This window comes from Mobula hypostoma, chromosome 12 (genome assembly GCF_963921235.1).
Source record: "Mobula hypostoma chromosome 12, sMobHyp1.1, whole genome shotgun sequence".
In the NCBI taxonomy this organism is placed as follows: Eukaryota; Metazoa; Chordata; class Chondrichthyes; order Myliobatiformes; family Myliobatidae; genus Mobula; species Mobula hypostoma.
Window position 1 is genome coordinate 55,082,612 of NC_086108.1, and position 13,949 is coordinate 55,096,560.

At 38.8% G+C, this 13,949-nt stretch overlaps 1 protein-coding gene across 10 annotated transcripts in view; it reads left to right on the plus strand.

Moving 5' to 3' along the window:
- lepr (leptin receptor) overlaps positions 1-13,687 on the plus strand; it is a 135,754-nt gene extending 122,067 nt beyond the window's left edge. For all 10 annotated transcript variants that reach the window (XM_063064153.1, XM_063064148.1, XM_063064157.1 and 7 more), the window contains 2 exons: positions 3,163-3,238; positions 10,064-13,687. In XM_063064153.1, the coding sequence (XP_062920223.1) occupies positions 3,163-3,238; positions 10,064-10,849 (862 nt within the window). In that variant the 3' untranslated portion in view covers positions 10,850-13,687. The remainder of the gene's footprint in view (positions 1-3,162; positions 3,239-10,063) is intronic.
- Positions 13,688-13,949: the final 262 nt, after the last annotated feature.

The window sequence follows — 13,949 nt, forward strand, 5'->3', positions numbered from 1 at the left end:
TGGAAAATAACAGTCGTAAACTCAGGCACAGGCCAAACCAGAAGATGCTTGAGTCATTCTACTTATGGTATACTTATGTGTACAAAGTTTATTTTGAGGTCAAAATGACACATTATGAACAATTTGACCCAAAGACTTCTTCCAATAATTTTCTTTCTACAGATGTCAGCCTGACAGGCTATGATTTCTCATTCTATCATTTTTATGTTTTAACAGCTGTATGACATTAACAGTTTTCCAGTCATTTGGCGGCATGCCTCTGGCTAGAGATTTGTTAAATGGTCAGAGTCGCTGCTATTTGCTCTACTTTTAAGAGTCTGGGATACATTAGATGCACTTGTGATAGGTGTTCGGATAGGCTTCTTCATGGAGGAAAGTGGAAGTGAGGGGTTGGAAAGTATTTTAGAGATTCAGGTCTGCGAATGCCTGTGAACTTGGTGATATGCATTAGTAGAATTTGAGAATGTGAACAAATGTTGTAGACCTGGAGGGAATGAGAGAGGTAGAGATGACTGAGATATGAAGTAATTTAAAATAAGGTTGAGAGTTATAACAAAGGTACCACTTAAGCCTCAAAGAGCACAGGAATCTTGGATTAGAAGTTAAAATGCAAACTGAGAGGCTGGTCAGGAACATGTAGGAAAGCCAAGCTGAGTTTTAAAGAGGCAAAGGAGAGAATTTCAGCAGCTAAGGCAAGAGCAGAGCCTGGTAATGATGCAGGGCTGAAAGCTGTTGGACTTTGTAATGTTCAGTTACACGGTTCAAAGATCCTCTCAAGGTCAGATTTTGCAAACTACCGTGCTGGTGACAGGAATAATCGAGTAAAGGGGCCACAAAGACTTTAACCTCCTAATTTTCTAGGGAGTAGCTAGGAGATTTTTCCTCATCCTTTAATGCTGTTGGACATGTCAGAGTTGATAGAATAATGAAGGGAGTTAGCAACGAGGTTGAGTTGTGACAGATTCTTGAAAGACAAGGTATTTGATAAATTCAAACCTAGCAAATTGAAAGGCCGTGTGATCACAAGGAAAGTGAGAATTTGGTCCCAAAATTGGTTCTGTTGTGGAGAGCAAAGGTGACAAGAAAGTAATGCTTGCCTTTTAGATCATATTTCCAACGATATCAGGTAGATGAGAATCCTTGGAGGGCATTGGAGATAAATGTCAGAACAGAAAAAAAATCCTTGCAGTTGATTCTCTGGCTGCAACTGGATAAATAAGGATAGGACCGGATGTGTGGTTTAGCCTGGCAGGTGAAAAGGTATATTTGGGGAGGTTGGTATAGTCGATCCTGTCAAAGGATGCAAAAGGCACAGGGAAAAAGCTGGTGGAGGTGCTGCATGATGGATTCAATCCTGGCCTCGGGGCATGTCTGTGTAGAATTTGCATGTTTTCCCTTTGACTGTGTGGGTTTCCCTGTCTGCTCTGGATCCCTTCTATATCCCAAAGGAGAGGGTTAGTTAGCTACTGTAATTTAAGAGAGTGGTAGAGTCTGGGGATATCTGAGGGAATTGGTGGCAGGATAATTTGGGATCATTGTTAATGGACGCTCGGTGGTCAGCATGGAGTCAAGTGGGCTAGAAGGACTGTTTTTGTGCTGCATAGTTTTATCTTTCAAAATAATCATGATAGTAACAAAAAGGAAGTCAACTAAGCATTCAGATTATAGTGTATAAGTATGGAATTAATTAATATCAACTTTTAATTATTTCATCAAGTACTGAAGTGTTTTTTTCACCAGCCAAATAAAGAACACATAATAAGGATGACCTGAAAACCAAAGACGGTTATTACAAGTAAACCCTTCTTTTAGTTCTGCATAGTGAATTCCATACTAATGGTCAGTGTTTTTCAGTTAATTTAATAACAAGAGACAAACAGGTTTATTTTTTTTTTGCTGAGTTATAAGGACTGGTAAGTAATAACATGGCATGTGTCCACAACTGAACACAGCAAATCAATTAGTATTAATTAAACCTAATATTTAAAGAAATGTGTTAGCTGTAAAGGCATAAAATCAATGTCACATAGTATTAACTGCAATGGCGGTAACATCATATCCTTCAGTGTCTCAAAGAAGACTTTCAGCAGATGAACATTTTAATGTTTGTCCAAAAGAAAGCAATTTGTTATTCCCACTGATGCCAGGAAGGTACTCATGTTCTCCAGCGAAGTATTTCCTCATTATTGCCTAAGATTTTTTTTTTTGGTCTACAACTGCTAACATTATTTTGCATTAATGACCATTTGTTTGTAGATTGCTTGAATTAAACAAAGTAATTATCACGTGTATGGTTAATATGGTACTGAATCATTTCAATAAATCCCTTCTGATAGAATGTTTCTACCAAATAAAGTTTAGGTTTTTGATTTCATATCTTTAATTTTACAGCAATAGATCAATAATTTCATCTAGTTAATGAAAGTTCTCATTTCAGTACATTAGACATCCAGTAATTTTGCGGTATTTTAAAAAGTTTCTTTATTGGTGAATTGTTTTATTATTGTCACATGTAGTGAGGTACAGTGAAAAACCTGTCTTGCATACAATTGTTCAGATAATTCATTACAACAGTGCACTGAGATAGTACAGGTTAGACCAATAGCCGTGCAGAAGAGTATTGTCATTATAATTTTAGTTGATACTTTCCTATAACTTAAAGAATATTTCAGGTGATTAAAATAATGGATCAAGAGTATTTTTTGTTGGTCTTGTTCAGTTTTTTTTCTCGGATGTATAGCCCTGTATATTTTTGTGTTTCTTCACCTTTATTGCGGCTACTCATTTGCTTCTTTGACTGATCTCCAAGTTCGCTTTATTACTTACCCATTAATACCTGGTTTATTTGGGTTCAAGGCAGGCTTTAGTAGGAATTTCAAAGCATATTTCTACAATTGTGAGGAGCCACTACGTTGCATCAAGGCCTGTCATTATTTCATTATTGAATTAACTTGCTTTCAGATTCATAATTGAGATGAAAGCATCCAGCATTTTCTTAAACACAAGGCTAAAAATCACCACAGTACACATAACTGAAGATCAGCTGGAAGTACTATTCAGCAGAGAGATGAAATTATGTGCGTGCTTGCTCTGCAATAAAACATTTAAATGAAACTGTTTCAGAAATGCAATGAATTAATAAGTAACATTCTTTACCATTAGAATAAGAAGTCTTGTCTGGAAAGAAGTTCCTAATCCTAACAAATGCTCGTGGGCTCAAGGAATTAACTTTAAAAAGGTGAGTTTTTAAATTCCCTTGTTCCTTCACTTGTTGTGAATTTGTCAATAACGAACATACAAGTTTGACTACAGAGATTTCCTAACCGGAAGACCAGAACCTGTGAGGATCGGTGATAACATCTCCTCGCTGATGATCAACAGGGGTGCACCTCAGGAGTGTGTGCTTAGCCCACTACTAGATACACATAACTGTGTGGCTAGGCATAGTTAGAATACCATCTATAAATCTGCTGACGATACAAACATTGTTGGTAGAATCTCAGGTGGTGACGAGAGGGCGTATTAGAGTGAGATATGCCAACTAGTGGAATGGTGCAGCAGCAACAACCTGGCACTCAACATCAGTAAGACAAAAGAGCTGATTGTGGACTTCAGGAAAGGTAAGACGAAGGAAGACGTACCAATCCTCAAGAGAGGGATCAGAAGTGGAGAGAGGGAGCAGCTTCAAGTTCCTGGGTGTCAAGATCTCTGAGGATCTAACCTGGTCCCAACATATTGTTGCAGTTATAAAGAAGGCAAGACAGCAGCTATACTTTATTAGGAGTTTGAAGAGATTTGGCATGTCAACAAATACACTCAAAAACTTCTATAGTTATACCATGAAGAGCATTCTGACAGGCTGCATCACTGTCTAGTATGGCTACTACGCAGGACTGAAAGAAGCTGCAGAATGCTGTAAATCTAGTCAGCTCCATCTTGGGCAATAGCCTATAAAGTACCCAGGACATCTTCAGGGAGCGGTGTCTCAGAACGGCAGTGTCCATTATTAAGGACCCCCAGCACCCAGGGCATGCCCTATTCTCACTGTTGCCATCAGGTAGGAGGTACTGAAGCCTGAAGGCACACACTCAGCGATTCAGGAACAGCTTCTTCTCTCTGCCATGCAATTCCTAAATGGACATTGAACCCTTGAACACTACTTCACTTTTTTAAATATACAGTATTTCTGTTTTTTTGCACATTTTTAATCTATTCAATATATGTCCCGCTCCCTCCGGATGAACCGGACCTGGTGGCATCGAGATTCATCGTCACCGAGGAGGACGTTAGAAGGGCCTTCCTGGAGATAAATCCAAGGAAGGCGATGGGCCCAGATTGCGTCCCAGGACGGGTTCTCTGGGTCTGTGCAAGCGAGCGAGCTGGAGTGTTTGCTGACATCTTCAACCGCTCCTTGCTTCAGTCTAAGATCCCCTCATGTTTTAAGAAGGCAACGATAATCCCAGTGCCGAAGAAGAGCAAGGTGGTATGCCTGAATGACTATCGACCTGTGGCTCCGACATCAATTGCTATGAAGTGCTTCGAGAGATTGGTTATGGCACACATCAACCACAGCCTACCGGTCAACCTTGACGCTTTGCAATTCGCCTACCGGAGCAACAGATCAACAGCAGTTGCCATCTCTCTGGCCCTACGTTCCTCCTTAGAACACCTGGAGAATAAAGACGCATATGTAAGGCTCCTTTTCATTGACTACAGCTCTGCCTTTAATATCATCGTTCCAAATAAACTGATTCCTAAGCTCCGGAACCTGGGTCTTAGCACTCAGATCTGCAGCTGGATCTTCAACTTCCTCACAGACAGGACCCAAGCTGTAAAAATAGGGGACAAGCTCTCCTCTACAATCACTCTGAGCACCGGTGCCCCACAAGGCTGTGCGCTCAACCCCCTGCTGTAATCTCTGTACACCCTTGATTATGTAGCCAAGTTTCCATCAAACTCAATATATAAGTTTGCTGATGACACAACAATTGTAGGCCGTATCTCGGGTAATGATGAGTTCGAGTACAGAGAGGAAATTAAGAACCTGGTGGCACGGTGCGAAGACAATAACCTATCCCTCAACGTCAGCAAGACGAAGGAATTGGTTGTTGACTTCAGAAGGAGTAGCGGACCGCACGACCCAATTTACATCGGTGGTGCGCAAGTGGAAAAGGTAAAAAGCTTTAAGTTCCTCGGGGTCAATATCACAAATGACCTGACTTGGTCCAACCAAGCAGAGTTCACTGCCAAGAAGGCCCACCAGCGCCTTTACTTCCTGAGAAAACTAAAGAAATTTGGCCTGTCCCCTAAAACCCTCACTAATTTTTATAGATGCACCGTAGAAAGCTTTCTTCTGGGGTGCATCACAACCTGGTCTGGAAGTTGTCCTGTCCAAGACCAAAAGAAGCTGCAGAAGATCGTGAACACAGCCCAGCACATCACACAAACCAATCTTCCGTCCGTGGACTCACTTTACACCGTATGCTGTCGGAGCAGTGCTGCCAGGATAATCAAGGACACGACCCACCCAGCCAACAGACTTTTCGTCCCTCTTCCCTCCGGAAGAAGGTTCAGGGGCTTGAAGACTCGTACAGCCAGATTTGGGAACAGCCTCTTTCCAACTGTGATAAGACTGCTGAACGGATCCTGACCCGGATCTGGGCCGTACCCTCCAAATATCCGGACCTGCCTCTCAGTTTTTTTGCACTACCTTACTTCCCAATTTTCTATTTTCTATTTATGATTTATAATTTAAATTTTTGATATTTACTAATTTTAACTATTTTAATATCTTTAATATTTAATATTTGTAATCCAGGGAGTGGGAAGCACAGAATCAAATATCGCTGTGATGATTGTATGTTCTAGTATCAATTGTTTGGCTACAATAAAGTATAAAGTGTAAAGTATACTGTAATTGATTTATTTATTATTATTATGCTTATTATAATTTTTTTCTCTTCTATATTATTTATTGCATTGAACTGCTGCTGCTAAATTAACAAATTTTATGTCACATGCCAGTGATAATAACCCTGATTCTGATTCTGATGTTGAGTGAACAATTAGAGTAATAGATATTCGAGAGTGTTTGTGTAGAAATGAGCAAATTTTTTTTGCACTGAATGTAGGATAATAAACAATGTTACACAAATGAGTGGGATACTGAGATTAATGTTCTGTGTACTGGATAATTGTAATTAAAATAATTTATTGTTGAGTTAAGGCCTTTTAAAAGTACCATATCAAACACCGAATCAATAAAAATCTGGTTGAGGGAATCATATTAAATAAGCACTGAGTAAACAGGTTCAGTGTATTCTCAGCTGAGATATTAATATCAAATTAGATCAAATATTTTGCACACTTTGTAATTTTTCTTTCCAAGTGATTAATATCAATTGAATCATATTTATAGCACACCTTTCCTATTCCCCATATGTTCTCCTGTGTTCTGGAACTGATGATTTACTTTTGAAATGTAGTCACTATGGTTAACTGAGAGTCAAAATACACTCAGCAGGTTCCCCCTAAAGATAATCTGATACAAGCAGATAATTTGTTTCGCTGATATTGACTGAGAATGCAGTATTAGCCAGGTCACTGGAAGACTCTACTTCTTTGTGAAATAAAAATGTAAGATCTATTCAGTCCAGTCGAGGGGGCAGGGAGGTGTATGCCATTTAATTCCTTGGGTACTTCTCAGAGGTGGGAGTACTACCAATGACGGGCGATGAATATTGTGTCTAGTGTACTTTGGACTGTCTTTGAAGATAGGTCATGAATTAATTGCAATTTAGTGTTAAGTAGCTGAGGATTATATATAGTCCTTTATTACAATCACCGAAAATACAATACTCTTCGAAAAGAAGTGCGGAGGGGAAGAATTGACATTGCTCCCAAATATCTCTGTGTTTAGCATCTCCAATGGTGAAGACTGGTGAGCAGTTGACTTTGGAACACTACATATTGGTCTAGTTCCTTAAATTTCTGGATTTTAGACTGTAAGACCATAAGACATGGGAGCTGAAAATAGGCCTTTTGGCCCATCGAGTCTGCTCTGCCATTCAATCATGGCTGATCCTTTTTTTCCTCCTCAACCCCGGTTCTGGCCTTCTCCCTGTTACCTATGATGCCATGTCCAATCAAGAATCTATCAATCTCTGCCTTAAATACACCCAATGACCTGGCCTCCACAGCTGCATGTGGCAACAAATTCCACAAAATCACCATCCTCTGGCTAAAGAAATTTCTTCACATCTCTGTTTTGAATGTGTGCCCCTGTATCCTGAGGCTGTGCCCTCTTGTCCTGGACTCTCCCACCATGGGAAACATCCTTTCCACATCTACTTCATCTAGGTCTTTCAACGTTCGAAAGGTTTCAATGAGAACACCCCCCCCCACCCCATCCTTCAGACCAGAGCCATCAAACGTTCCTCATATGATAACCCTTTCATTCCTGGAATAATCCTTGTCAACCTTCTCTGGACGCTCTCCAATGCCAGCACATCTCTTCTAAAATGAGGAGCCCAAAATTGTTCACAATACTCAAGGTGAGGCCTCACCAGTGCCTTATAAAGCCTCAGCATCATATCCTTGCTCTTGTATTCTAGTCCTCTTGAAATGAATGCTAACATTGCATTTACCTTCCTCACCACCAACTCAACCTGCAGGTTAACCTTTAGGGTGTTCTGCACAAGGACTCCCATGTCCCTTTGCATCTCAGATTATTGTATTTTCTCCCCATTTAGAAAATAGTTCACACATTTGTTTCTACTACCAAAGTGCTTGACCATGCATTTTCCAACATTATATTTCATTTGCCACGTTCCTGCCCATTCTCCCAATCTGTCCAGGTCCTTCTGCATCCTACCTGTTTCCTCAATACCTGCCTCTGCACCAATCTTCATTATCATCTGCAAACTTGGCAATAAAGCCATCTATTCCATCATCTAAATCATTTATATACAGCATAAAAAGAAGTGGTCCCAACACCGACCCCTGTGGAACACCACTAGTCACTGGCAGCCAACTAGACAAGAATCCTTTTATTCCCACAAGGATTCTTTTACTCCCACTCACTGCCTTCTTCCGATCAGCCAATGCTCTAACCATGTTAGTAACCTTCCTGTAATACTGCAGACTTTTAACTTGGCAACAGCCTCATGTGTGGCACCTTGTCAAAGGCCTTCTGAAAGTCCAAACATACAACATCCACTGCATCCCCTTTATTTATTCTACTTGTAATCTCCTCAAAGAATTTCATCAGGTTTGTGAGGCAAAGTTTTCCCTGAAGGAAACCATGCTGACTTTGTCCTATCTTGTCCTGTGTCAACAAGTACTCCATCACCTCATCCTTAACAATTGAATTTAACATCTTCTCAACCAGTGAGGTCAGGCTAACTGGTCTATAACTTATTTTCTGCTGCCTTCCTCCTTTCCTAAAGAGTGGAGTGACATTTGCAATATTCCAATCCTCTGGCACCAAGCCAGAATCCAGTGATTTTTGAAAGATCATTGCTAATGCTGCCACAATCTCTAATGCTACCACTTTCAGAACCCTAGGGTGCAGTTCATCTGGTCTGGGTGACTTATGTACCTTTAGGTCTTTCAGCTTTTTGAGCACCTTCTCCCTTGTAATAGTAACTGCACCCACTTTTCTTCCTTCACACACTATAACATCTGGCACACTGCTCGTGTCTTCCACAGTGAAGACTGATGCAAAATACTCATTTAGTTCATCAGCCATCTCCTTGTCCCCTGTTACTATTTCTCCTGCCTCATTTTCTAGTAGTCCTATATCCACTTTCTAGTAGTCCTATATCCACTCTCATCTCTCTTTCATTTTTTACATACTTGAGAAAGCTTTTACTATCCACTTTGATATTACTTGCTAGCTTGCTTTCATATTTCACCTTTTCCCTTCTAATGATTCTTTTAGTTGCTCTCTGTAGGCTTTTTAAAACTTCCCAATCCTCTATCTTCCCACTAACTTTTGCTTTGTTGTAGGTCCTCTCTTTTGTTTTTACTGCCTATGCTGCTCTGCTAACATGTCTGCCAGCAGCTCCTTCAAATTTACTTTCGCCAACTCCTCTCTCATACCACTGTAATTTCCCTTACTCTACTGAAATACTACTACGCCAGACGTTACTTTCTCCCTATCAAATTTCAAGTTGAACTCAATCATATTGTGATCACTGGTTCCTAAGAGCTCTTTTACCTTAAGCTCCCTAATTGCCTCCAGTTCATTACGTAACACCCAATCCAGTACAGCTGATCCACTAGTAGGTTCAATGACAAACTGCTCTAAAGAGCCATCTCTTATGAATTCAACAAACTCTTCAATCTGTTGTTGCTCTCAGCTCTTCAATCCACCTGTCTACCTGAAATAAACACGGATCATTAAATTGAAACTCAAAAAGAATCATCAAAATCAGCAATGGTTCTTTCTTTTTTATTTATGATTTTTTGTACAAATTGAAGACTATTCACCCTAAAACTATCAGCAGATATTCTGATAATTACACCTCACTTGCTTTTGTTAGTCAGATTCCCAGACAATGGAGAGTCAGAAGGAAGAAAATGGTGTTTTGTTACAACATTGGGAATACCTCATAGGACCTATGTAAATACCATCAAGGACACACCTCTTGCCATGACAATATGCTTCCTGAAATAGCAACTCAATTAATTTCCCAGTGGCTATATTAACAATGTAAGATAGTAATAAAAATAATTTTTAAATGAGGTGCATGCTTATATATGATCATATCATATGCGCTCTTTTAATCAATTACAAAATAGCATTTCAGTATTATTTGCTTTTTTGTTATTCTATTGCAGATTAATACAACAAGAGAAATAGTGAGAACTTAAAAGTACAATATCGGATATTACTAGTCCACAATTGAACATAAAATTTATAAATAATGTTACTTGCTATTTGCTACTTGTAAAACCACAAATATTTTCATAATTAGCAGAAATGGCTGTTGCTGATGTTTCTTATTTTAATCTTTAGAAGGATCTTAAAATTATTTAAAATGTTGTCTTTCTTTTGCAGCCTGACGCTGCTGCCAATGTATTTGGGAAATACAGTCAAGGTGTATTACCCGTTTCCCCACAACTTGTGGAATCAGAAATATTTGCTGCAGCAATCATAGAAGAGATAATACAATTTAAAGAAGACAAAAGTGTAATTGCTGTGGATTCTGGAAGTGAGGTAGTAATGAAGCAAAATGCAAATTCATCAGATATTCAAGGTCTGAGTGAAAGTAATAACATAGATAGCAAAATAGAAGACAATGTGGAAACTACTTGTGCACAGTCAAAATCTGAATATTCGAAGATTATGATAGACGTGGAAATGGATCCACTTTGCACAAAACAGAAGTGCGTAAGCAGCTATTCCGATGAAGGTGTGTATTCAGGCAATGAAACTGACAGTTCTAGTAATGAATCTAATAACCTGTGGGAATTTCAAAAACATACACTCATGCAGTTAATCCAATTTGATGAAGCCAATTCAAGTTCTATTATTTCTTCAGAGGGTTTCTCTGAATCTCATGAACAAGAAAGCAAAGTCTTCTTCAATGGCAATGATGAAGGAGTAGATTTTTGTTACTTGGAACAGACTTCATTTGAGGACGTTGCTAACAGTAACATAGAAGGACACACTGTGCAAGAGCTGCCACTTCTGGAAAAATGTTTATCTCTGGACTTTCAGAATCCATCTGAAATTTATTCAATATCTTACCTGAATTCATTGTTGAAATTCAGCCTGAATGGAGATCACCCTCCTCAGAGGGCACTCAGGTCATATATGCCTCAGTTTCAAACAGACTTCTAAGCACTGAAAAGCAAGCAATATTGATGACCAAATATCATCTAGCCATCTTAAAGGTTAGCCTGCAATTGACTGATGTTTTTGACTATGTATACATTACATTGTATCATTTTGTGTTGTCTAAATCCATTCCAAACCCAGGACGAGTGTGTTCATGAATAATGGCCTTATGTGTACTGAGCATTTCATTCTTGCACCCTATTAATTTGATTAGCTAATAATATTAGAAAGGATGGTAAGACAGTGCAATAAATTCAAAAAGCCATAAAAGATTAATTATTAATCAGTAATTATTGATAAGGTATTGAATTAAGTTCTATGGCTTTAAAAATCACAAATTAAGGCATAATATTTTGGAAGTGGATGGGATTTCATCGAGGTTAGAATGCCCAAAATAGAAAGTACATACAGGGTACCACTTAAATTTCAGAAGCATGACATTAGTATAAGTACAAAGAAGAGAGTAAAGTTTAAAGGACTGAGGTGGTCTCTAGATTAAATTCTATGCCTTGATATCATTAAGTACCTTGATAACTTCAACGGTTTGAGTGTTACATTGGCATAAGGTGGGTCTCGGCCTGAAACGTCGACTGCGCCTCTTCCTATAGATGCTGCTTGGCCTGCTGCGTTCACCAGCAACTTTGATGTATATTGCTTGAATTTCCAGCATCTGCAGAATTCCTGTTGTTTGCGTTTAAACTCTGATTAATCTGATATGATTCCATTAGAATGCATAGAACTCTGAGCCTGTACTGTCAACCTATTAAATAAACGCTGATACGACTTCTACTTTACATCATACACAAATAGAGGCTCTCATTGACGCATCAGTATCTTTTTATACAAAGAATAAATAAATTCAAAATATTCATTCTACTAACCAATGTCATGTACCATCACTTAATGCTGAATTCACCATTATTCCTTCAAGAAGCTTAGCACATATTTTTCTGAGCCTTGATTAAACTTGATGCCTTGAGGGCTTTGTTCAGTGTTAAGCCTGCATGCCATTTACTTACTGTGCAGGGGCTTATATGTTTGGTGCCAATATGATGGTAACAAGTTTAATGCATGAACCTTGATATGATCTCCAAACACTAAAGGTCCACACTTTGTTTCTGGACTACAGAAATAAAAAATCAGCCAAAGTCCATGTAAAGAATCATTGATTTATGTTGAAAGTCATTGAATCTTTATAGGAGTCTATTTTCCAGCATAAAACCAGGAAAGCAGATTCTTTTCTGAAGTAAATGGGATACTTTTTATCCAGAGAATAGTTGGAGATCAGTCTTTAAGCTGATAACAGTGTGTGAAATTGGAATTAATTTATTATTGTCACGTGGACTGAGATACACTGAAAAACATTTTGCAAGTCATCATGTGCATCATTTCAACACACAAATACATTGAAGACAAGGGAAACACAGCAGAGAAGGAAGAACGTAGTGTTACAGAGAAAGTGCAGTGCAGTAATGGGGTAGGTTGTGAATTCCTTAATGATGGATGCAACCTTTTGAAGATGTCCTTGTTGGTGGGAAGGCTTGTGCCCATGGTGGAAATGGCTGAGTCTACAAGCCTCAGTAGCTTTTCTTGTTCCTATGCATTGGCGCCTCCATGCAAAGCAGTGATGCAACCAGTCAGAATGCTCCCCTTGGTAGAAATTTGCAAGTGGGGTATGCTGAATCTCCTTTGTTTTCTGAGGAAGTAGAGTGCAGGTGTGTTTTTTTTTTGCCCTATGTGGTTGGGCACCAACAGACCATTGGTGATATTTACAGCAAGGAACTTGACCATCATCATTGATAAATACAGGAACATGTGCTCCACCCTGCCTCCTGCAGCTCTTGTTTTGCTGATATTGAGAGAAAGTTTGTTTTCCATGACAACATGTTCATAGGTTTTCTATTTCTTACCTGATTCAGCTGAAGCAGGTAGGTGCGAGCCATGTTTCGATGTGTCTGATCCCTTCAATATGTAACTTTCACTTTAAATTCATCTCCTTTAGTTTCAATGACCTAGGTGTTTGCTGGGATTACACTGGGGAGGTAGGGACTTGATTCTGGTTTACTTGTTATTTGAGATCTGGTCTACTATGGTGAACTTGTAGAATCTGGCCACTGCATAGGGAATAAAGTAGGGAGGAGAGGACTCAACCTTGTGGGTCACCAATACCGAGGACAGTCGTGGATGAGGCATTGCTGTCTATGCTTATCTGCGAACAAATGCAATCTTCTACCTGCTTCTGCAGTAATAAATAGGCCAAGGTTATCTGGGAAGTTGGAGATGATGTGACCATGACTAGCCTATTGAATCATGTAATGATGTTATCTGAATTGCTATGTCAGTGATTAATGAAGTGAAACACTCCCTGTTATCCTCCTCTTCCTTCAATCATTACAAACCACACTTACATAATATGGGCAAAATAACAACGATAGAGAAAAGATAGGAAAGGAGCATTTTCCATTTGAAGTATACATTGATTTACACTACTATTAATGTGCCTTTTGCAAAATTATACCATTTGAAAGAAATATATAGATATGAAATATTCCTTCATACATTTTAATGCTGAAAATATTTACATGCTAAAGTTTATTTTTTCACTAAATGAGGCTTGCAGTTGAAAATGTGGAAATGTAAAATTGTCCCTTATATCAAGGATTGGAATGTTTTGCATTTTGTGATTATTTTTTTATTCTACATATAGTTTAGCATCTTTGTTATGTGTGTGGTGCTAAATGTTATAACTTACAACAAATTGTATATATTTGCATTTAATAACCTGTTTGGTTCATAAAAACATAAGAAATAAAACCAGAACTAGGCCACTCCACCTTTGTGCCTGGTTTACCATTCAAAAAGGTCGTGGCTGAAGTTTTTGAATAAAAGTATCTCAACTCTCCTAAACTAACCTCACATTCCATGCTTCTCTTGCAATCCATGACACAGCGTTATCAAAGTCAGTGTTCCATCTATCCTTTTGCTGTACTCTATGGGTTAAATATTGATGAGTCATCTTCATCCCAAGTGTCATTTTGTTTGGAAGAGCTGTGAATTATTTTTAGTTTGCAGGTGATGGATAGAGTGGCCTTTTGACCCACTC